Source organism: Harmonia axyridis, chromosome 2 (genome assembly GCF_914767665.1).
Source record: "Harmonia axyridis chromosome 2, icHarAxyr1.1, whole genome shotgun sequence".
NCBI lineage: Eukaryota > Metazoa > Arthropoda > Insecta > Coleoptera > Coccinellidae > Harmonia > Harmonia axyridis.
In genome coordinates, this window is record NC_059502.1 from 60,164,222 (window position 1) to 60,191,070 (window position 26,849).

At 34.3% G+C, this 26,849-nt stretch overlaps 1 protein-coding gene across 8 annotated transcripts in view; it reads left to right on the forward strand.

Annotated features, from left to right (window-relative positions):
• The first annotated feature begins 10,409 nt into the window (after positions 1-10,409).
• The window catches only part of LOC123673763 (tyrosine-protein kinase Abl), an 87,990-nt gene continuing 71,550 nt past the window's right edge, over positions 10,410-26,849 (forward strand). For 2 of the 8 annotated variants that reach the window (XR_006746542.1, XM_045608428.1), the window contains exons 1-2: positions 10,424-10,644; positions 10,827-11,773. Coding sequence is in view for 7 of the 8 variants with exons in the window: in XM_045608428.1 (XP_045464384.1) it covers positions 11,641-11,773 (133 nt within the window). In the remaining variant the exon portion in view is untranslated. Of the gene's footprint in view, positions 10,645-10,826; positions 11,774-26,849 lie in introns of all 8 variants that reach the window. The other 6 variants (XM_045608434.1, XM_045608435.1, XM_045608433.1 and 3 more) reach the window with 6 other exon arrangements.

The following is a 26,849-nucleotide window of genomic DNA, read 5'->3' on the forward strand; positions in this document are numbered from 1 at the left end:
TGATGATCTATTGTGTCTCACTTCTTGGGAAAAGCTTGAAAATCAAGGGGACACTCATCGGAGAATAGTCTAATTCTTTTTTTTTTTGGCTTTCACTGCAAAGGAGTAATATATTGTGCAACAAGTGGGGAAAATCCAACTTTTCTCACGAGTGTGGAAGTTTTTGGCGAGTGCCGCAAACACACGAGTGAGAAAAGGACTGTCCCCACATGTTGTACAGGGTGGGCAAATTTCGATGTTTTAGCACTACAACTTTTGAACCAGAGGACATAGACAAAATCTGATACCCACTTCTCGATCTCTTTTTCTGAGAAACTAAAAAGGGTAGTTTTCGTTTTTGGCCACCTTCTTTTGTTTTCGAGTTATAAGCGAAAATTGGAAAAATGGCGAAATCGAAAAACAGTTATAGCTCCGCTAATACTGATGATAGAGCTCTGAAATTAAAACATTATACAGGCACTTTTTTACGAAGAATCCAGTGGCGTGCTCGTATTTCTAAAAGGGTTTTTAATTATGAAGCTATGACCCAAAGTTATGTTTTTTTAAATGGGAACACTAGATTTTTGTGCCATTTTCTGAAAGCTTAATTTTTCCTGATTTCAAAAATATATAAAATCGTATGATTCGGATCAATATAAATAATAGAAAATGGCCAAAAACCTCTTTTCACCTAAGAGTCTCAATATTTCTATGGTTTCAACTGTTGATGAACACAGAAAAATTGAGCTTTCTATAACAAGAGCAGTGTCCTTCCGTAAATCTGATTATTTCTATGCTTTTCACTTATTTCTACAAAATTCGAATCTAGATATGTTTTATAAATTTTTTATCTAAAAATTGATTTAAAAATAACGGAGAAACCACAAGATCGAATTTTTCAATCGAAAGAGTTGTATTGAGATGCATGTATCAGGAGATTATTTACATAGGTCTCCAGAATCAATACGCACAAGTACCAATCCATTTTAAACAGCATATGAAACAATGCATATCTGATTGAACTCAACATTTTAATTACGAAGGGACAAACAAGAAATAATATTTAACCTAATAATGACAACAATTGCACAATGCACAGTCGACACCTCTTCTCGATATTTCAATAGATGAATATTTGAAACTGTGTTCAAGCTACCTAGGAAACTTTTTCCAAGTTCGTTTATCTTTTCGAAACTATTTGTATAAAATAAATATAGATTCGAATTTTGTAGAAATAAGTGAAAAGCATAGAAATAATCAGATTGACGGAAGGACACTGCTCTTGTTATAGGAAGGCTCATCAACAGTTGAAACCATAGAAATATTGACTCTTAAGTAAAAAAAGGTTTTTGACCATTTTCTATTATTCATATTGAAACAAATCATACGATGTTATATATTTTTGAAATTAGGAAAAATTAAGCTTTCAGAAAATGGCACAAAAATCCAGTGTTCCCATTTAAAAAAACATAACTTTGGGTCATAGCTTCGTAATTAAAAACCCTTTTGGAAATACGAGCACGCCACTAGATTCTACGTAAAAAAGTGCCTGTATAATGTTTTAATTTCAGAGCTCTATCATTAGTATTAGCGGAGATATAAATGTTTTTCGATATCGCCATTTTTCCAATTTTCGCTTATAACTCGAAAACAAAAGAAGGTGACCAAAAATGAATACTACCCTTGTTAGTTTCTCAGAAAAAGAGATCGAGAAGTGGGTATCAGATTTTGTCTATCTCCTCTGGTTCAAAAGTTGTAGTGCAAAAACATCGAAATTTGCCCACCCTGTACATTGAACTTTTCCTACGAGTACACAAATTTATATAATTCAAGTAATGTACCTAATTCAATTCAAAATGGCCTTCCTTGACAGTAGGTCAAAGGGTGTGAGCAAATTACCGTGTGGAATAATATTTCTCACAGTATGAGCAATAAATTGTTTTGAAAATGAGTGAGCTGTGAAGAATACGCTACTTTCCATAGCAGTTGTAGGAAAAATGTATTGCAGAAGGTAGTTCTAAAATTCTATTCGATCAATTCCGAAACGAAGAAATTGATAAAAGTTATAGTCAAAAATTTTGAGAGGTCTTTTAGTCTTTTTTCTCTGGGGGAAAACAAAACCCTGGACACCCCCCTGGATTCAACACTGGCCCCAAGAACTACATCAAATTGGACCATAGATTCCTCACATCAGATAAAACACTCTTTTCATTCAACATTTTTCCAGATTTGGCTCTGGTGGAAAGGTACAGGCTGATTATGTTCCAAAAAAATTGTTTTTCCTTTCTCGCTTCAACATGATTATTCAGAATGAATGTATCTATTAGAAAACTCCTCGGAACACTCAATCTTTTTAGAGAAAAAAATTAAGATATTGAATGATATGAAATCAGTATATGGTAATGCCCTGAACATAGCTAAGGCAATGTTGCCACGTTATGATCAGTCTCAAATAATTTTCTTTCCAACGATGGATAATTAAACCAAATTTTTTCGAATGCTACTACAGAATCAATGATTCTAAATAGGAATTTGAACACAAAATGTTAGCTTTCTACACTTGATATAGAATAATAAACCTTCATTCCGTATGCATTTTGTCTGTACAGGGTGGGCAAATTTCGATGTTTTAGCACTACAACTTTTGAACCAGAGGAGATAGACAAAATCTGAAACCCACTTCTCGATCTCTTTTTCTGAGAAACTAACAAGGGTAGTATTCATTTTTTACCACCTTCTTTTGTTTTCGAGTTATAAGCGAAAATTGGAAAAATGGCGATATCGAAAAACATTTATATCTCCGCTAATACTGATGATAGAGCTCTGAAATTAAAACATTATACAGGCACTTTTCTACGTAGAATCCAGTGGCGTGCTCGTATTTTCAAAAGGGTTTTTAATTACGAAGCTATGACCCAAAGTTATGTTTTTTCAAATGGGAACACTAGATTTTTGTGCAATTTTCTGAAAGCTTAATTTTTCCTGATTTCAAAAATATATAACATCGTATGATTCGTATCAATATAAATAATAGAAAATGGCCAAAAACCTCTTTTCACCTAAGAGTCTCAATATTTCTATGGTTTCAACTGTTGATGAGCCTTTCTATAACAAGAGCAGTGTCCTTCCGTCAATCTGATTATATATATGCTTTTCACTTATTCCTACAAAATTCGAATCTAGATAATGTTTTATACATTTTTTATCTAAAAATTGATTTGGAAATAACGGAGAAACCACAAGATCGAATTTTTCAATCGAAAGAGTTGTATTGAGATGCATGTATCAGGAGATTATTAACATAGGTCTCCAGAATCAATACGCACAAGTACCAATCCATTTTAAACAGCATATGAAACAATGCATATCTGATTGAACTCAACATTTTATTACGAAGGGACAAACAAGAAATAATATTCAACCTAATAATGACAACAATTGCACAATGCACAGTCGACACCTCTTCTCGATATTTCAATAGATGAATATTTGAAACTGTGTTCAAGCTACCTAGGAAACTTTTTCCAAGTTCGTTTATCTTATCGAAACTATTTGTATAAAATAAATATAGATTCGAATTTTGTAGAAATAAGTGAAAAGCATAGAAATAATCAGATTGACGGAAGGACACTGCTCTTGTTATAGAAAGGCTCATCAACAGTTGAAACCATAGAAATATTGAGACTCTTAGGTGAAAAGAGGTTTTTGGCCATTTTCTATTATTTATATTGATACGAATCATACGATGTTATATATTTTTGAAATCAGGAAAAATTAAGCTTTCAGAAAATGGCACAAAAATCTAGTGTTCCCATTTGAAAAAACATAACTTTGCGTCATAGCTTCGTAATTAAAAACCCCTTTGAAAATACGAGCACGCCACTGGATTCTACGTAAAAAAGTGCCCGTATAATGTTTTAATTTCAGAGCTCTATCATCAGTATTAGCGGAGATATAAATGTTTTTCGATATCGCCATTTTTCCAATTTTCGCTTATAACTCGAAAACAAAAGAAGGTGGCCAAAAATGAATACTACCCTTGTTAGTTTCTCAGAAAAAGAGATCGAGAAGTGGGTATCAGATTTTGTCTATCTCCTCTGGTTCAAAAGTTGTAGTGCTAAAACATCGAAATTTGCCCACCCTGTACATCATTACATCAATGGGTTCCTCTGGATCAGTTGCGTCTGCTCGAGAGCTATCTTTCTGGCCGGCAGGTCACTTTTTCCCGCCAGTCGATTTTCCTTCGACGTGCTTTGTCCCAAGGCTGCCCCCAAGGTTCCATTCTGGGACCTTCTCTTTGTAATCTGGTTTTTGATGAGCTGCTATTTCCCTTGGCGGGGGACTGTGGCCTTGCCATAGCATAGCGTATGCAGACGATCTAGCCCTGGTTGTTAGCACTGACAGCCGGCGCTTGCTCGAAGAAGCCCTTCAGCGCCTTATTGATTTGGTTCTTGAGTGGTTTGGCCGTAACAGGCTTTCCATCTCCCAGGGCAAGTCTGTGGCTGTGCTGTTGAGGGGCTCTCTCGACCTTAGACGTCCTCCGACAATTCGATCCCCTATGGGTTCGTTTCGCTGGTCATCGGAGTATAGATACCTTGGCGTGGTGATTGACTCTGGCCTGACTTTTATTCCTCACGCTAAGGCCTTGCGTCAAAAGACCCAGGTGGTGGCTTCGACGAGCACTAGGAGGTGATCAGGTTCGGTCTCTGATAATCTTCTATAAAGGTATTTTTCTGCCAATAATTTCTTATTGCGCCTCCGCATGGTATCACCGCCTGGGTCATTCCCATGTCCGACGGATCATTCTTTCGGCACAACGGTATTTCCTCCTTCTTATTTTTCGATCGTATCGAACTGCAGCTACATCTTTTCTTCAAGTTGTGGCGGGTAGTTTACCCGCACACTATTACGTCGTTCATCGGGCTGCAGCTTATTTTCTGAGGAGAGGATTTGAATTTCGTTTCGGAAAGCTCTACATTCCATCCGTGTCCTTGGACGACCCTGGTAGGGCCTCTGCGATCCGTCGGTCTATGGATGTGTCACTGTGCCATTTCTTCTCTTGTTGGCAGTCGGACTGGGAGACGTCTGACTCGGGTCGTTGTACCTTCGACTGGATCCCCTCTGTTCATTTTATTTCCAACAACCCTTGGTTCCGCCCAAGTTTCCCTCTGGCCTCTTTTATTTCAGGCCATGGTCCCTTCAAAGGTAATCTGTTCAGGCTGGGTCTGGTCGAAGAGGAGCATTGTCCATGTGGTCGCCCACAGTTCAGCGACCACATCCTTAAAAACTGTTCCTTGTTTAGTGACCTCAGGGTCATTTACGGTCTATCTATTCTCGAGTCGCCGGATCTCAGAATGGCCGATTTCTGTGCATCTCGGAATAATTTTGGCCCTTTATCAGCTTTATCAATTCCTGGCGTTCAACCTAATCTGACATTCTTCCCCGGACAGCAATAATGTGAATGTGCCTAAGCGTAGTGATGAGCACTGCTCACGAACTACATTTTGCACTGCTGAGTATATCTATTAGAAAACTCCTTGGAACACTCAATCTTTTTAGAGAAAAAAACTAAGATATTGAATGTTATGAAATCAGTATATGGTAATGCCCTGAACATAGCTAAGGCAATGTTGCCACGCTATGATAAGTCTCAAATAATTTTCTTTCCAACGATGGATAATTAAACCAAATTTTTCGACGGCTACTACAGAATCAATGATTCTAAATTGGAATTTGAACACAAAATGTTAGCTTTCTACACTTGATATAGAATAATAAACCTTCATTCCGTATGCATTTTGTCTGTACATCATTACATCAATTGATATGAAATGATTTTTCTGAAATACCCCCATAGGCGTACCCAGCGAGAGGCAGAGGGGCAGCTTTTCATGCTGTTCCTCAATAAAAGGTGATGTATTAATCATTATTTTACTCTGAGGCGAAATATGATATTAACTCTGGGTAGCTGAATTATAACTTGATCATAGTCGTTTGATCAAAAGCACTTCCTCTAAGTTTATAATAATACTCATAAAACTTCTATTTGGTGTAAACAACTGAAGGACAGAAATACATTAACCCACTGCGATATCATTAAAAGCTTATTACTTTTTAACTGAGCCAAATCTGAAAAAATGGTAAATGAGGAAAGTTTTTTATTCGACAACATTAAGCCTCACCCTGTATATTTCAGTGCAGTCTCACCTTATTAAACTATAAATTTGAAGAAAAAATTAAATGAATACAGAGAATTTTGTGACCGAATGTTTTCCATATTGCGATCAAATAATTGGGGTTCTCTTTAATATTAATGTTAGCTGTAAAGTTTTGAACTAATGTCGATAAAATAGTAGTCTATACTATGTACTAGTAAATGCTTGTGAATGAACAATCATATCGCAATATATCAAATACTCCCATTTATTGACTTGGGGTAGATAGGAAAGATTTTCTTAAGAGTACAAATTGAATCTCATTTTATCGAGGACATCCTCGAGAATACGATAGATTAAAGGCTGATTAAGGTTGGGCTGATTTTTGAGAGCGATGGCTACTGTTTCAACCTAGATTAGTGTAAGAAATAGGAGAATTTTCACAAGGTTGCTGAAACGAAACCACAAAATCAACTATAGTAAGGTGAATTTTCAACAGTCGGTAATGATTACTTCAAATCAAAAAATATACCTACAACAGCATAACTCTTTAGAAAACCTAAAATAAAATAATAATAAATTCATTTGCAGAAATATTATGCAATCTACAAACAAACAAAATTCCCACAAAGGCTAAGCCTGAAAATAGTTTTTGTCTGAATCTTCTGTATTTCTAATTGTTTTCAATCGAACGAGTTGAAAAAACTGTGGTTTGAAGACAAACTTGAATGATACTATATATAAATGGTAGAATCCTTATCAATACCCTCTTATTGTACCTTGAAGTTATGAACAATCTAAATGGACCACCTCTATGAGACGAAAAAAATCGATTCAGCCATTAATAATTTTCACTTTTAGCTAGCTCCTTATTTGATGAAATCATAAAGAGTATACGTGATATAAAAATAAATAGGTGAAATTTCCAATAGAGTGATTTTATCATACGATATTATTGGAAATTTCACCTATTTATTTTCATCAAGTATTTCCAAATATTAGCCGTTTCATTTACTATACGTGATATACTCTACGAATGTTTTCATATATTCTGTATTTCTAATAATAATAATGAAATATTCATCAACCATTTCAATTCGAAATACATCCTGAAAAATTTCAGCTGAACTCTTTTCTTTATTCCAATATGAGTTGAATGCACTTAGACAATTCGATCATTCATGAATGGCTTCAGATCATCGTTGCAATCTGGGAAAATGATTTCAATGCATTTCACCTATGAAACTAATCTCAGGTAGTGGACAGTATAAATAGAACCGAAAGGTTGTAGGAATCTTTTCGAAAGCTGATTGTTGCTTTACCTACATTTTTCTATGATAACACATGCGAATTGTCAATATTTTATAGATTTATGTTATTCACTTCTATAATGTAATAGCAGAGAAAACAGTTGTTGTCTCTGGTAATAGTATTTTTTATTTATTTATTTTCTATGTTTTGCCAAAAGATAAGTACGTATTGAATTCTTGTCTTATAATATCATTTCATACAGAGTATTTATTTTCTTCTAATGATACAGGAGTTGCGAATAAATTATTTTTAAGTAAAGTCATGTGAAACTGAAACTTATTATTATATGAATGATTTGTGATCATTTGATTCGAATAACAATAATTTACATGTAGGATTTAAATCATTTGAAGATATACTCATTTCATTATACATTTTAAGGAATGGAATTGTTATTTTTTCTTGTTTATTCTATTCGAATATATTATATATCTTAGGAAATATTTTATTGTTCATGCTATAATTTTAATCAGTTTGATAATTGAGAATCTCTGTGTTATATACTTTAGTATAATATTTCTTCTAATGTTAATTATCCTTGTAATTAGGCGAAATGGTGAAGAATATCGGATAATCTGTTACGATATGTTTGAAAAGTTAATATTCGTTTGTATATGTTCTCAATAAATTTTTGAAGACTTTATTGATCTTATGTTGTTCCAACGTTGTCAATTTTCGTCATTTCGATGAACTTTGCGAAACGGTCAAAATTCGACAAAATAAAAAAAGGGCCCAATCATTGAAATGTTTACAAAAATTTCAGAAAAACTGTCGAAGTAAAGAATGAATAAAATGGTAGATATTCCAAAAGAAGCTAATAGACCACTTGATTATAATTAAAGAAGCTTGATTTCATTGAAGGTAAAAACTGAGCCAGTGGCTGTGAAATAGTGTGAAACTATGCATTTTTTCGCTCTTAAAAAGTAAGTTCTTATCAATACTTCATTTTCGGTTTGCTAACACTATTAGATATACAGAATGGTCCCGATTTCAGTCGAATATAAAACAACTCATTTCATGAAAAAAAGTTCATACAAGCTTATATCCTAACAAGCTTCGTTTTCGAGATACAGGGTGTTAAAGTTTAAAAAAAATCCGTTTTTTACTTATACTTCTAGTATTTTCACATTCATTGCTTCAATTTTTTAGGTAATGAAGTCTAGATAATGTAATGTTTCGAATCAGGTAAATGTCTTCTGCCAAATTTATCCAGTGGCGTAGATATGGGGATGCGATAATCCCTTTCCAATTGAAAATCTACACCACTGTCTTTTTTTCGAGAAAATTATCTTATTTCTGAAAGATTTGCACTGAAAAAAAAGGTGTTTTGAATTTTTTTCAGCATATGACTTTGGAAAAATTTCAAATATGCTATATTTTTGTAATGGTAATTTCCCTCTTCATCGAAATATGTAGAAATATACCGAGTGTTAAATTCATAGCAATATCTCAGAAAATATCAGTTTGCGGAAATTTTAATCAACGTCTTTGAATTCTACGTAAAAAGTTGCCCCGAAAATGTTTCCACAGAAAAAAGTTGCAGTAATATTTCGAAAATGAACATTTTCGAAAAACACCCCGTACAACTTCATAGCTTTTCGCCAAAGAGTTTCTCAAAAGAATTGGCCCTCGGACACATTAGTTTTCGTCTATCTTGTATAGGAATAGAATAGAACTCTCAAAAGTGTCCAATTTAGCCCACCCTGTACATGCAAAATCTTAACCTGATCGGATTCGTAATTAAAAAAAATTGTGGTGTTTTTTCCTAAGATTCTTCTTGAATTTACTATGGCTTTAATATGATATGGAAATAATAGTTTTTTTTCTTGATAATTTGGAATTTTCTATAGTTCTGGTTGTATGAAAAACATAAAATTTTTCACGGAGCTGATATTTTACATTCAAATGGAAATCTGCATCATGATCAAATATGTATACAATTTTTAAATTAACAAGAAAACGAAATTTTGTACAGCTCCGCTTTTGGAACCCTAGTAGAATTATTTTCATTAAAAACCCTGAAAATTTGAATAAATCGTCAGGGAGTTATCAGAGACTATCGGATACTAAATTCTATCAAATTCGCACCTCCACTTTCTATAGAATATCAGAATATCGAAAAAAATTAACCAATACGTCCCTTACATATAGACGGACTAGGTTAGGTTAGGTTATGTTTTAGTTCTCACATGGAAAAAAATCATTTTTAACTTAAACTTCACTCTTTTTGTTTTTACCTAGATTCATAATTTCTTTACCAAAACCCATTTAAGTAACGCATTTTCGAGAGTAAAACTTTTGAGAAATTATTTTCTTTCAACCTATACCTATAATGTAGATGAAAATGAACGTCACTTTGGTAGTTTGAGTAATTAAATGAAATTAATTCATCCAAATTGAAAAAAATTGTGTGTATGTTGTGTATATAGAACGTTAAACGACCTATGAGAACATACTACCCATCTAAGCCTTTTAAAAATTTTCCTACTTAGGCATTATTGTGGTTATTTTCTCTGAATATAACAATAACCATGACGAAAAAACGAAGTCATTCTGAACCCTAACTCTGAACTTAATAAATTATAACTTGGCCATGTTGTCAGATTCAAACTTTACATTAGCAGGAAACAGCATAAAAATAATCTCACTATTCTCACTGAATATTCAAATTAAACAATAACGATATAGGCAAAAGAAAACATGAAAAACTCTACATAGGTTCAGAAAACAGATTTTTTCATGGTAATGTCCAATATTTTAATCATTATGTCTGCACGTGAATTCCCTATTTCAAAAGTATCCAATGCTTGAAAATCTGGAGCGTGTGGCAACGATGCCTTGTTCCCAATAGCGATAAATATAACCACAGTACTTCCTTATTCTCCCGTGAGTAACGGATTCGGTTATCGTTAATAAAGTTAGGGGATCGGTAATGTTCCGTTGCGCATGATCACCATAACGATAACGGAAAAAAGGTTGATAAATAAAGGGCTTAAAATCTCTTCTATGAATGGAGTTGACGCTACTGCTTCTCCATTCAATTCAATTGAAGGTAAAATATGCATACCGTTCTTGTTGCTCTTCCAGTATTCTTCCAGTCTAATGAGTCGACTAACCATTTTCAAAGAAAGTTTCATTCAATATGTATCTTACAGTGATTTTAACAATTAGTGATGTTTTTTGAATATTTAATATGAAGGTACGTGGGTACATGTAATATCATAAAATAGTAGATAAAATAATGTCTCCCGTTTAAAATGAAATGAGCTTGAGTAGAATCTTGTTTGCTTTTCGAATATGTAACTATATTGATTTTCTTCATTTTCCGGAAGTTCTCTTCATTGAAAATAATTAATCAAATTTGTTGCTTCAATGTTATAGGCACAAAAGTTGAAGAGAGATGAATATTTTTACACATTTCGATCTCCAACGTTTTATGCCACACTTGGCTTTCACAAAACGTCTCGACTAAAAAATACTGGCTATTTCTTCTGATGATGTGATGTCAAGAGCAAATGAAAATTCCTTGGACAAGCCTGTGGTTACTTCAACTTTTAAGTGTACCAGCAAAAATTATTTTCTTTTATTGAAAGAAGTGCCCATGCTATCTCAATTTGGACCGATTCAATATCCTATGCTTATTGAAAATGCATCTTGATCATACGAGTAGATTGTATTAATGGTTGCAGCTATAACCACTTTTCGAATAGATGGCACTTCTCGAATTTCGTAATGTAACAGTGAGCAGAAATCTATCGAAATTTTGCCTCCGACCAGTTTCTCCAACGAAGTTTTCTGTCTATGGTGACTGCAAACAGCGCCCTCCAACAGTCAATTTATGGACTGAATCACGAGATAGTAGAAATCTAACAATAAATGGTCGCTTGGGCGCAGACGGAAAGACGGAGAAAGCGCATACGTCAAGCGAATTGTCAAATAGTCAGTAATTATAGCAGAACATGGCGCTCTAAGGTGGAATACATTCGGGTAATATTAGCGAAGATTCTTTTAATGAGAATAGCGGAGACAAATTCCCGATGAGAGCGCTATTCCATACTGTAAAGCAACTGGGCAACATCATTTGAGCTGATGAAGTGAATCAAATCTTGTGTTTTTGTGTTCAACTACCCCATTTGTGTATAAGTGAATTGTTGTGAACAATCTGCCCATGGGGAGAAGGCTATGATTTGTGAAAATGGGAGCTCAAAGTACTAAAGAAAGAGCACTGACTGTTTCTTCGCATTCTAGTAGGACAGCCACAAGGACTAGACCTAGGCCGTTGAAAGATGGACGTCAAACGGTTTCCAATATTTTTACAGAACATAATGGTGAGTAGACAGACTATCGGATAAGATTAATGATTTTATTTGGCATGCTAGCACATAATTCCGGATATGGTATTGAATAGTCCAGGTTCTTGATAATACTTTGAGGGAAGATTTTGATCACACCTCCCTAGAAAAATCTAGATTCCAGAAGGTGCATTTGTTTTTGTCCACAGAATTTTCCGTCGTTTTGTTTATTGACGTTTGGTCTAGTAGACTCTATATTCATGTTTTCTGTTCGGAAAATTGAATTTTTCATATTCGAACATTGGGAAGAAATAAGAAACAGGTCCATTCATGTTCAGAGGGTCGCATTCCTATCTTTGAATGTTCATTCATGATGACTCCTACCCCCCACTGTCATCCTGTCTGACTAGGTATCGTACGTCGTGCCGGTCCGTCTGCTATATTTCACCGATACTTCTCACACATTTCCCGTCCTTCCCATTTTCAAGGATGCTGACCCTTAGGAAAATCCATCTGTCTCGCTTCCACTCGTATAGTTCGTGTTTACTTATCGGATCTACCCACCAAGGTGGCGGGTGGAAATGTAATATTGCTTATTGCTGTTCGAGGACGGCGTATAACGAAGGGATTTTTCTTCTTTTTTATGGTGATCTCGACTGAAACTAAGATATGAGAAAAATCACCTCTTTTTTCGTGGAGTATCCTTTTCAATGGGAAAAATGTAATTGAAATGCATTTTAGAGGATGTGATTTTCATAATAAAATTACTTAAGTGTTTTCTTCCACCAATTCAGGTTCGATCATTTTTTAATTTCAATTTTTTCCTCAATGCATTAATTCACAATATTTTAATCGAACAGCTTACAACTAAAAGATAGTGAGTAATATAATTTGTACTTTACACTTCAAACTAATCAGATATTATCATGTTCTAGGTAAATTCTAATTGTTAGGTCAGATTTCAAAGATAATTCAACCGCACCTTAGCCAAGTAGGTACCTACAATTTTTTAAATATTTATAACTTGAGAAATCTGACGAAAAATAAAATCCCCGGTCCAAAAAGATGCACAAACTGACAAAATGAGCTAGATAGTCAATTATCAATTTGAATATGAGAAATCATCCGAAAAAGAAGTTTCTAAACTAATACAGAGCTTTTCTGGGAAATTTTTGCCTAGATTTAGTTGCAAAAGGTGCGTGTCAAAATTTTGGATCATAGACTTAAGTTTGGATCGATATTGAAGGTTAAATGCTCGGTTAAATGACATTCGTTGTTGTTTTTTGAAAAAGCGACGAAAACGAGTTTTCTGCATTGATAAAACGCTGTTTCTTTAATGACAAAACTACTGTGCAAGTAAAGTATAAGCTTGATAAATGTTATTCAGGACTGCTCTATAGGTTAAATGGTATGCTAACTTTAAATTTGGCTCTAAAGAAGAAGTGATTGACGAAGTTGTTTTCACAGAAAATGTACTGAATTTCATGTTTGTACTAATTTTAGATTTAATTGTACATAATTATTGAGATATGCTGTGAATTTGTATTCGTCCTGAATAGAAAAGAATAACCACCTGAATTCCAGAAATGTTCATTTGAAATCATTTGAAAATTTCAAATAATGGATGTATTATGTTCTCCAGAAATTCTTACAATACACTCCAGGGTAATTAATTTTTAAAAGGTTAAAGGTCATTGGTAATTGATATTAAGGTTCCAGAATATAGGTCGACTTCAGTTTCAGAAACATTATGCTGGCTGCTGATCAAAGAACAGAATGGTATTACAATAGATTCACACCGTTCTCTTGCATTCGAAAAAAAGTGAAAATTATAATGTCGATATTACATTCTGGCATATCAACGTTCAAAGGTCACACGTCAGATTTCAATATAAGGGCGAGTTGAAAAAAAGGCCAAAGGAAATATGAGAGTTGATTGGAATTGAATTTGTGATAATAATATTTTCTTGATATTTCGAAATCGAATGTGCCAACTATTCGAAAACCGAATTTCTGGAGCACACTCGGGAGCACAATGTCTGCTGCGACTACTATGGTAAGAATAAATGAATAATAAAGAATAAATCTATGATGGTTTATTCATGTATTTCTTTATCGAATAATACATACATATATAATTTGTATTTTTTGATACTATACATTCTATTTGAAAATAATGAACTCAAGGAATCAAATTTTAGGATAAAAAAATTCCAGACGACGTGTAATGTATTCGTTATCGACAATAATGTAATGAAAACATGACCTTGACTTCATTTGCAATTGAGTTACGGATTTTCGAGAACCTTTAAATAGATTCGGAAAGAATACTATGAAAGCTGGCTGGGATATTTTCTCGGATATTTTACATCCAAGGGCGCACCGCCAGTGCCACACCACTTTTTTTTTGTTAGCCACAAGCTCCTGAAGATGCTTATCAAATTTTCGAAACATATAGGTACTTGACGCTGAATGGAGTTATTGACGGTTAAGTGAAGCCTCTAGTGAAGCTATATTTGATATGTTGATTCCAATTGGTACAGGGTGGACAAAAATACAATAGTTTTGTGTGTGCTCATAAAGTAACGCGTAACATTCTTTATTAGTTAACTTAACAATATTATCAAAAATAATTATTGTCTAGCGGCAATTGGTTTGAATGTAACATCCTGTAGTTTGTTACATTTTTAGATTAATAAAAATGAGCTGTTTCCAAACATGTTTGGTACTTGTGGTCTAGCAGACAGAATATGAAAGAAATTATTTCTTATCAATTCAAAAAAACATAGTCGTCTAGTTTTTTGTGAAATATCATTATTTATTTATTGCCCCTAGACAATAAGTATTTTTGATAAAATTGTTAATTTAACTAATGAAGAATGTTAGATACGCATTACTTCATGAGCACACACAAAACTATTGTATTTTTGTCCACCCTGTACCAATTGGAATCAACATGTGATAAATTTTTGGAATCAGCTCAGCTAGAGTAATCGGAAAATTGAGACAAAATGGGGGTGTTCCATTTGAAAAAAATGACGGTGACGTCATAACTCGAAAGTAATTCACCCTGTATATTAGATTATTATTTTGAAATACGGTAAATTTAAATAAAAAATCGGCGTGTTTCAGTATTATTTCTTAAAATGGTCTGTTCAGCTAAAAATGAATTTGTGTTCCATACTTTACGGACACAGTGTCTGTCTATTAAAATATTCGGTTCTCGGTGGCAACCAAGGTCTCCTGATTTAACTTTGTTAGATTTTTTCCTTGGTCACATTTAAAAAACAACATTTATCAATTTAAAAATGTTGAAAAAATTCAGAAATGTGGCCACCGAATATTTCAATTATCCGAAGTTCACAGATTATCATAGATAGGCATTTAGTTGCCGATTGTAACTGAATCTTATGATTATTTTAATAATAATAATAATAAATTGTTATTGTTTATTTTTAAAACAACACAAGTTTGTATTATAACTAATGGCAATAAAAATAAATTATTACACCAATGGTTCCTGTGGGATGTTTTTGTTTCGTGTTAATAGCATCAATAATAAAGAAACTATGACAACTTTTCCTTTGACACCATTTTCCAATTTTCCGGCGTTAAGCTTGAAAACAGGTGAATTCATAAGGTTGCGGTTTTCACCAGATTAATTCTCTCAAAAATCGAGCCCTAAAATGTACCATTCATTTTTTCCTAGCTCTAAGGCATTCTGAGATCCCTTCAACAAATTTGGGACACCCAATACATGTATCATATGACTTTTTGAGGAAAAAACGTGTTTTACTGGTTAGAGTGGTTTAGGCTTGCAACTTATTGAGTGAAGTGTTATTTATTGTAAAACATTCATTCAAAATCAAGATCATAATATTTAAGTTGAATGATCGATGTTGAAAATAAGGGTAAATCAGTTTCGTCAAAAGATTAATTATCAAAATACTTCGAATTACTGCGATTCAATCGTAGCTATTGTTCAACATGGCATTTTTCGATGCAGCTCATTTGAAGAAATCCCAATGGTATTTATATTGAGAAACTATTACATTCTTATCAGCAATTATAAGCGGCAAACCGATAAAACAATTAGCGTTATCGCAACTGGAATTTCATAATGTATGAAATAAACAACGAAGATTATAATGTCATTGAAAATAACGGATGCCGGCATATTGAAGATCTGTTTCCGTTCATTTCCTGAAAATTTCTCACTGATTTTTTCATTGAAAGGTTTTTGGGTCCGCAATAGAAATTAGTAAAAGTTTTGTCGTTTCAAATGATATCCACGAGATACTGCAGATAAAGGTGGTTTTTTTTAGAGCTATGAAACTTTAAATTGCAATAAAACAACGATGGATTATTCGATTGACATGAATTTTATTTATCCGCAAGATAATCTTGCGGCATTACATTTTAAATATGATTTCTCTAATTCTGTGGTTATTCCGTTCATTTTTCCACATCTTGTAGAACAAAATCGTGCGAGAATATATCAGAAACGCACAGTTTTCATGGTTATATTTTATTATTCTATGTTGGTACTCCGAACTTTCCGCCACGGCTTTATCTGTCAATTCATCAATTTGCCTTAAAGAAATCAGTTCTGCCAACCAACATTTTTCAATGCAAAAATCACTAAATTATATTTATGGAAATATTTCATTAATTCCAATGAAAATGCAATGAATTAGAGAAAATAATGTATAATACTCGTACAGAAGGCTCATTCTACCACTCGTTCATTCCAAAACTCGCCACTTCGTGGCTCGTTTTTGAATTTTGAACTCGTGGAAGAATATCAATGCCTTCTGCACTTGTATTATAAATAACTATTCTGGCATATGACCGCCACGGCTGGCTCGTATGTAGTCCAATCTAGACGTCCAATTCTCGATGACTTTTTCCGACATTTGTGGCCGTATATCTGCAATAACACGGCGAATGTTGTCTTCCAAATGGTCAAGGGTTTGTGGCTCATCCGCATAGACCAATGACTTTACATAGCCCCACAGAAAGTAGTCTAGCGGTGTTAAATAACAAGCTCTTGAATGCAATTCACAGGTCCGAAACGTGAAATTAGGCGGTCACCAAACGTGTCTTTCAATAAATCGATTGTGGCACGAGCTGTGTGACATGTTCCGCCGTCTTGTTGGAACCACAGCTCCTGGACATCATGGTTGTTCAATTCAGGAATGGAAAAGTTAGTAATCATGGCTCTATACCGATCACCATTGACTGTAACGTTCTGGCCATCATCGTTTTTAAAGAAATACGGACCAATGATTCCACCAGCCCATAAAGCGCACCAAACAGTCAGTTTTTCTGGATGTAACGGTGTTTCGACATACATTTGAGGATTAGCTTCACTCCAAATGCGGCAGTTTTGTTTGTTGACGTAGCCATTCAACCAGAAGTGCGCTTCATCGCTAAACAAAATAAAATGGACGTAGTGCGCGATACGTATTCCGCACAGAAACATTATTTTCGAAGTGAAATTGCACTATTTGCAAGCGTTTTTCAGGCGTGAGTCTATTCATGATGAATTGCCAAACCAAACTGAGAATAAATCACTAGACAGCTGTTAAATCGGTCGCCATCTTGAACACTAATGCCAACTTAAAGTTATATACCTCGAAAAAACACCCGTTACTTGAATAAAATGAAAAAATCACACCTCAATATCGTTTTGCAAATATTGAGTTGTGAAATTTCGACTCCGTTTTCAATTTAATGTTGTGTGGGTAGTAATTACCCCTTTTAATACCCCCTGAATCCGCCACTGTACTTGGTTCTCCTTCAGAAAAGAGCCCTCAGTGATCAAACATCGCTTGCTTTACCTTTTCAGCATTGAAGGCAAAAAATCAAGGAGACCAAATTCAAGAAAATCCGAGAGAAAATCATTTCTCAGGTGTCTGCTGATTTTAATGATAATATTTAGCCACATTCTCTATTGACCTTTGTTTAATATTCGATCGATATCTTCTGTCAGTTTTTCACGAAATCATCATTGTGAACCTAATTCAGAAAACAGATTTCCCACAAGATTTCTATTTCAATAAAAAATGAATGCAATTTTTATCATTCAACGTCCTACTTTTCTCATCTGATAAACAACAGCTGTCGTTTCATCGAAATCCAATTAATGAAATATAAATTTATAGAGTCCATCTAAAGATTGCGGTTCGAATAGATATTTATGGAATGAAATCATTGCTTATTGATTATATTTACAGAAGGAATAGCTGAGTTGACTGTTACTTGACTCGGATTTTTGAATCTGCTTCCTCCCAGACTTTAATTTCTCTTATGATCTGATATATTTCGTTCATGTTCATACCGCTGTGCTAATTAAAATTCAACTCTATTAGTCGTTCAAGTGAAATTTTTTTCAAAAACATGCGCATTCTGTCCATAAATACCAATATTGATCATTCAATACGAATCAGAAGAGCATTGAAATTGAGAACTTTCATGTTCTGAACACAAGCCTGAAGTTATGTAAAGCGGCATGTTATGTGATACTTTCAGCACATCGATGTCCTTTATCACTTTTTTGCTACAATTGTTCTTAGGAAATGATGAAGCTCGAGATGAAGCTAATATAAATTATGGATTATAACGACAGCAAATAATCGAAGAGCATTCAAATCTATTCATTTCGAAATCAATCTGTTCAATGAAATTCGAAATTTTATTGAGAATAGAACTCTCTTGCCATGAACTAGATACTCTATGAAACTTCGGTCCTTGTATTTTTTTGGTTACTGGCAAACTAAAAGATTTGAAACAAATCATTCGGTCACCAAAAGGCAAGCCTAATGGTATTCTGTGGTTCATATTATAGTTACCTTATCATAATAAAATTAGTTTGTTTCTCTTGTGAAACTACCTAGACGACACACAAAGTTTCAGTAAAATGTGGGAGATTCTGAACTATCTAGATTTTAGAAAAAAAAATTTAGCAAAAAATTTGGCATGAATATTCACTTTACTATTGTGCAACTGGTTTCAGTTGGATTGAATGGCTTTTTTTAATTATTGAACAAAAGAATAAGAGATTCGAACTGGTAAAATCCATGTCAAAAGTTGACTACAAAGAAACTTGCGGCCATCGAAGGTTTTCTGGAATTTAATTAACTTTATTTAACTGTTTATCTACTATTGATTGTTAAAGACTACTTCCTCTCTTCTGCTTTTCATTATTTTCATCTATTCGCTTTTGTGAGCGAGGTATAGGTCCTGCTTTCTGTTCTCTTATTGGGATTTTTATTATTCTTCTTAATTCACTGTTGTCGTGCACTTTTTATATTTTATTAGCTTCTTTATTTGTATCTACTATTTCTTCGAGATTTTCAATTCTCAGTTCGTCTTTGATTTGCTGGTTGCTTTCCTGTGTACCATGGGGCACCAACCGTTGTTTTTTTGCTGCGTTTATTGTACTTTGCAATAGTTTTTGTAGTTTTTCGTATTGTGCTAGGTACCTTCTGCGTATGTAATAGCCGTTTATTTATGATTTTTAACTTATTTTCCAATGATAATTTGCCGTTTGGATCGTTTTTCAAATTCTATCGTGGAGTTATCAGCTTTTTTCCTTTGCTGGTTGGGCTGCCGAAGTGAACTGCTTTTGGTTTTGTCGCTTTCACTCTGAATCTCCATTTCTGAATTATTGCAATAGTTGATCCTCGAGTTGATCTATATCTATCACCTGTATGTGCCTGTTTATTGATTTTTTTACTAGAATAGTACACAGCGGTGTCATCTGAAAACTAATCAATCTTGCATGCATTGGGTTTTTGTACGTCTAACATCTGTTGAACAGCAGCGGCCCTATGACCGATCCTTGGGGTACTCCGGTTTTGATTTCTTTTATCGTCGATCTCCAACCATCTTTATTCACCCTGAACTTTCTCCAGGTACCATTTTAGAAACCTCTTTTATTTGACGACCAAATTGAAACATTAGTTATTTGAGTGAAAGCCTGCTGTAATAACGGGTGTTTTTTTTTCAAGGTATATAACTTTAAGTTGGCATTACTGTTCAAGATGGCGACCGATTTAACAGCTGTCAAGTGATTTATTCTCAGTTTGGTTTGACAATTCATCATGAATAGACTCACGCCTGAACAACGCTTGCAAATGGTGCAATTTTATTTCGAATATAATGGTTCTGTACGGAATACGTATCGCGCACTTCGTACATTTTATTTTGTTTAGCGATGAAGCGCACTTCTGGTTGAATGGTTACGTCAACAAACAAAACTGTCGCATTTGGAGTGAAGCTAATCCTCAAGTGTATGTCGAAACACCGTTACATCCAGAAAAACTGAATGTTTGGTGCGCTTTATGGGCTGGTGGAATCATTGGTCCGTACTTCTTCAAAAACGATGATGGCCAGAACGTTACAATCAATGGTGATCGGTGTAGAGCCATGATTACTAACTTTTTCATTCCTGAATTGAACAACCATGATGTCCAGGAGCTGTGGTTCCAACAAGACGGCGCAACATGTCATACAGCTCGTGTCACAATCGATTTATTGAAAGACACGTTTGATGAGCGCCTAATTTCACGTTTTGGACCTGTGAATTGGCCTCAAGATCTTGTGATTTAACACCGCTAGACTACTTTCTGTGGGGCTATGTAAAGTAATTGGTCTATGCGGATAAGCCACAAACCCTTGACCATTTGGAAGACAACATTCGCCGTGTTTTTGCTGATATACGGCCACAAATGTTGGAAAATCATCTCATATTACTCTAACGCTTGATTTCAATCAATGTTTCCATTTCTTTATCGACGTTGGATTATGCCATCATACATATGAGTTCTGAAAAGGGCGAAATCAGTATATCTCTACTCACCTTCGATTGCAACACGTTAACTGGTCAAGTTGAAACCTAGATTCTGCTACTTTGAGTTTGATGACAAGATATTATTTTGACATCCAACATTGAACTAAAGGCGGTGTTCACAATTCTGCTTTCGAATCTACCAAAATCAGATGAAGCCTTGTGTTTCCGCTCGTAAAAGGCATTTGAGACCACTAAAAATATGGTTTCGTGTCGGTCAGTCGTTCTGTGTGTCCGCATATCCTTGTAACGGCCTCGACTCCCACAATTCTTATTCAATTTCACTGAATTTGGTAGAGTGCCCCGGGTGGCCGTAAAAGGTCTCATAAAAAATTCAGCTTCTCCTCTGAGAGATAGGTACGCCGCAAGCATGCGCACCTGTGAATTTTCCATATACCTATCGCGTTCTACCAGTCCGATTTTTATGAATATTGGTAGGGGATTCGGATCGGGACAGGTGGAATAAGAAGATATATTAGCTTTTTTTTTTTTTTTTTATGGTATTCCTTGCGCATAAGATAAGATAAGACCGAAAATAACGTAATCTTGGCTTCTGGCTTTTTGGGAGAAGAGAAACCACAGTGCCACACCCATTGACGAGTTGTTCGCCCAATTTTCTCAATTTCAAAAGTGATAATAATTATTTGTAGACTAAAAAGTGATATGAATGAGAAAAATGTTATAGTAAGAGCCTTTGAACTCCTGAGTTGAGTTTTTCTCTATTGAAGTTATAATCTGAATTCTGCCAAATCTAGTAGCGTCTGCTTTTAACAGTTGATAGTTTTAAGTTTTGAAATTTGATGAATACGAATACATTATTCTTCAAACAATCGGTCATTTCTCTAATGAACTATTTGGTGTGAAATATTAATCGTTAATTAACTTTTTCTCGTTAGGGTTTTTTTTGCACATTCCTTCCTTTTTCTTTTGTTGTATTCCTAATTTCTACTCAAAATTGGAAATGCTCATTAAATAATTGCGTTATAAATTTATTTATCATTTATGTTTTCATTTTTGGACATTCCAAGAACAATTATTTCGCCTTGAATATTGGTATTAAAAAACAGATCATCATAGGTAGAGATTTTTCTATGGACCGCTGTATTCAATTCTTTATTAACCAGGGTGGTCCAGATCTTAGTTCAATAACTTCGGCGTCGGATAGAACAACTCTTTTCATGAAAAAAGATCATATATTCTAACAAGCTTCCGAGCAAACTTCGTTTTCGAGACACAGAGTGTGAAGTTTGGAAAAAAAATAATTTTCAACTTATAACTCTGGTATAATTACATTCATTGTTTTAATTTTTAGGTCTGATGTATTCTTTTGAATTAGGTAAGTGCTTGGGTAACTGTCTCTTGCCAAAATAGTTTAGTGGCGTAGACATAAGGGTGCGATGGTCTTTCTCCTATTGGAAATCTACACCACTGTCCTTTTCCGAGCAAATTATTTCATTCAACAGAGCTTCATAAAAAAAGTCTCCTGAATTTTTTTCATGGAATGTACCAAATTTGCATTTTCAATCGGGAATCACTCAAATAAATATATTTCATTCAATATAGTATACAATCATATGTCTAATGCTATATAATATAATAGTAAAATTGGGGACTTGAAAATATATCACAATCCGACAACATAACCTAACCATGTTGGGGACATATAAAAATTGCATATACTCTCTCTATCTATGTTTATCAATTTTTGTACTTTGATCACTAAATTTGAAAAATTGATTTTTGTACATTTTCGTGAATAGTGGAAAATGGTACATTCTATGAAGAAAATTCAAGAGACTTTTTTTTTTGGGGGGGGGGGGGCTGTTGGGCTTGATTTCAGAAATGAAATAATTTTTCCGAAAAGAGGCAGTTGTGTAGATTTTCACCCATATGCCACTGAATAATGTTGGCAAGAGACACTTGCCTAATTGGAAACATTACACTATCTAGACTTGAATACCAAACAATTAAAATAATGAATTCAATGAAACAAGAGTTATAAGTAACAAACTGTTTTTTTTTTCAACCTCTTAACACCCTGTGTCTTGAAAACGAAGCTTGTTCGGATATATGTTTATATGAACTTTTTTTCATTCAAAGAGTTGTTATATCTGACACCAAAGTTGTTGTACTAAAATCTGGTCCACCTGTATAATTAATTCTGAATTGAAATGGATTTCAACCCTTCTCCAAATGAAACCAAACATTTCTCGAAAATTGTACCTACTTACAACATACAATCATGGTATGTATATTGAAAACTAAGAGAGACTCGGAGACTCTCCCAGCACATACTAATAGGCAATTAGGTACTCGAATTCAAGTGGTCTAGTAGTGGAATTTTGGTTTTGAAACTGTCCCATAACTCGTTGTTCAAGATTTAGACTTTAGAGGGTTAAGGAGGTGCTAAAAACAGATCTAGTGTGCTAATGGAACGGATGCATTAATCACAATTATGTGGGCGTTTAGTTTGTTCAACAGATTTGTATCTCTTTTATTCCTATTGAATGAGCATCAAGATTCCTGTCTGTAGACCTAGACTGTGAAATTGATGAACTAATTGTCTTGTGTGGAGTGTTAAATGTTTATTGTTATACTTTGGTTGTCATATTTGAGAACTATTGAATTTTATCTATAATTCAAATAAGTATCGGAATAATTCGAAGGAAAAAATTGACCCTTGATTTTTTTCTTTAGTTTGCGCCATGGAATGTTGGAATTAACATCTAATCGAAATCAATTCGCCTTCCTGAAATGAAACATTTGTTGCTACACCGCATTGATCACAGCTCGAGAACAAAATCCCTTATTTTTTCATGTAAATAATCGAATAATTAAATTTTGAATAATTAATATGTCCAGAAACTGATCACACAAACAAACGAAATTAATTTATGTATTCTCTAAAGTCTAAAGGGATGAAAATTGTCCGTTCTTTTTCTCAAATTAGGTTTCGTACATATACAGGGTGAGTCAAAATTGTACAGGGTGGGCAACTAAGCGAGGTAAGCGGCTATATCTCAGGATCCACTCATCGTTGAGACTTGCGGTAAAAATTTTTACTACTAAAGTGTACGAGAAACACTGAAAATTGTTTTGAAATTCATATCTCTACCGCTAGGGGGCGTAATAGCTATCGTCGAGTAGAAAAATGAATTACACTCGAAAATGTTTCATATGAAGTTGAAGAAAAAAATCATCACTGTAATCCTTTTTTTAATTTTTTACCGCGAGTCTCTACGATAAGTGGATCCTAAGATATAGCCGCTTACCTCGCTTATTTGCCCACTCTGTACATTGAAAATAACCATAGATTGCCGTCAGCAATTAAAATACCCTTTTTCATTTACCATTTTTTCAGATTCGGTTCAGGAAATCATATAGGCAGTTGAAGTAGGTACCGGAAATTCTCTTTGCAGTTTTAACATGATCATCCAAAATCAAACTAATTTAGTGTGTACTTTTTTATAACTGAGGGACAATTATGATCTTTCTTCTATCTCTAATTTCCAAGCCTTGCCGATCCATAACACTATACCGAATTATTATTTAAAAAAAAGCAATTAGAGATGATCCAAGGTCATTATTGAAATACCCAGTAATTTAAGGAAATAGAATCATTTTTCGTCGTTTCTTCTTGAAGATATTCAAGGTTGAATAATAATAAAATAAGTGACAAACTCGACAAATTACACGATAACAATGGAACCACGCCTGAGCAAGGAAATGTCCTGAACACAACAAAAGCAATGTGGCTGCGCTCTTTTTTAATAATCAATGTAATGTCATGGAGGGACATGCGAAATAAGATTTTTTCGACGACTCCTACAGTACTACAATTATTCTGAATTAGAATTTGATCACAACATTTTTCTTCGACATAGGACGCTTTAGAGCTACATTCTCAATTTTTTTGAAAATACACAGGGTGTACCAAAAAGTGTATAAGATCTAACATATGTTTCTCCTTATGGAGGACACTTTTTTTATTGAATTTTCAAATCGCATGGAATGAATTAACCCAAGTTTGTTAGAAGTTTCATATGCTTGAAAATTACCATTTATGTATGATGTATGAGATATACAGGGTGTTTCCTAAACATGCGGCAAAAATTCAGGGGGTTGTTCCTTGGACTATTCTAAGAATATTTTGTCCTTTGATGATTTTTGAAATACCTATTTGTTTCGAAGATATAGGGGAAACAAAATTTCAGATAATAACATTTTATTATGAAAAATTACATGAAAATTCAACTCAACCTACAAAAACTGTTGAAAATGACCACCTCTAGCCAGCATACAAGCATCCAATCTTCTCCTCATTGACTGCCGAACCCTTTCAAAAACACCAGGATCATTTCTTATTAAGTTACACCCAGCAATGATCCTATTTCGCAAGTCTTCCACATTTTCTACTGGAGTGGTATAAACTAATGATTTTAGATGGCCCCATAGGAAATAATCTAAGGGGTTTAAGTCCGGGGAACGAGCAGGCCATAAATGAGGTCCACCTATTCCAATCCAGCGATCTCCGTATGTTAATGTTAAAAACTCACGAGCAACCAAACTAAAATGCGCTGGTGCACCATCGTGCATAAACCACATTGCATGTCTTATTGCCAATGGTACATCCTCCAAAAACAGAGGTAACGTTTGTTCTAAAAAGTTGCGATACACGTCCCCGGTAAGTCTTTCTGGTAAAAATATCGGCCCTATTAGGCAGTCACCCACAATACCAACCCAAACATTCAATGAGAACTGGTGTTGAAAACGATCTTCAATTACCTCATGTGGATTTTCGTCGGCCCATACATGGTTGTTATGGAAATTTCTTATTGCATTTCTTGAGAAATTCGCTTCATCGGTAAAAAGAATCAGCGTCAGTAACTGAGGAATTTGAACTAATGTGGTTAAAAGCCATTGACAAAATGCAATACGTGGGGGAAAATCAGTAGGAATAAGTGCCTGAACGCGTTGCATATGGTATGGGTATAACAAATTGTCTTTAAGAATTTTCCAAACAGTCTTATTACTCACATTCAAAGTATTGGAAATTTTTCGAGTAGAAGTACTAGGGTCTTCTTCGATCATGTCCAGCACATTCTCTTCCAGTTCCACCGTTCTTACTGTGTTTGGTTTTCCTGGTCCCCCCATTTTTTTCAATGCGCCTGTTTCATGCAGACGTTGATGAATATTTTGAAACAATTTTCTGTCAGGAATATTACGCCCAGGAAATCGTTCAATGTACAACCTCCTAGCTTTTAATGAATTTCCATCAGCAAGTCCATAAATGAAATGCATGTCAGTCATCTCGGTGTTTGTATAGCGATTCATAATAGTCAAAGATAAAATGTTAATTGCTAATACATCACAAAACGAATTCAAATGAAAACCGTGTTTAATCTGTATTCCTTTACCATCTGCACTTATCAATTTTTAGTCAAAAAACTGGCCGTTTTTAGTAATTGGAATGTTGTTAAACAAATTTAAAAATAAATTGTACCTACTTAGTAAACACAGTGCGGTACGCATTTTTATTTAAACTATTATTAATTTTAAAAATATGAAAAATGTTGTTCGCCCTGTATCTTCGAAACAAAGAGGTTTTTCAAAAATCATCCAAGGACAAAACATGCTTAAAATAGTCCAAGGAACAACCCCCTGAATTTTTGCCGCATGTTTAGGAAACACCCTGTATATTTCGATTTTTCATAAATTGAAGGGTCTTTGGAAAAACCGAATAACTTCGAAATGTATGAATTTATTTGAATGAGATTTTATAAATGAATACCAGAAGAATGGAGGTAAGTACAGTGTTCTTTTGATAATCATTGTGCATCGTATTGGATGTTCAAAATGTGACGATTCATTGAGAGCCATCAAGTAATCGCTTCATTTTGAACACCTAGTAGATTTCTCAGTGTTAATGAAAAGTCAGTACTTCTCAGTTCTTCACTTTCAAAATCTCATTCGAATAAGTTTATTCATTTAGAAGTTATTAGGCTTCTGCAAAGACCCTTCATTTTATGAAAAATCGAAATATCTTTAAACGGTAATTTTTAGGCATATTAAACTTCGACCAAACTTGGGTTAATTCATTCAATCTGAAAATTCATTTAGAAACAGAGTGTTCCAAGAAAGAACATATTTCTACATTTTGGGACTAGGTACATATGTTTGGTCATTCACTCTTTTTGGCACACCATGTGTATTTCCGGACAATTTGAGAATGTAGCCCTAAATAAATAATATAATTCA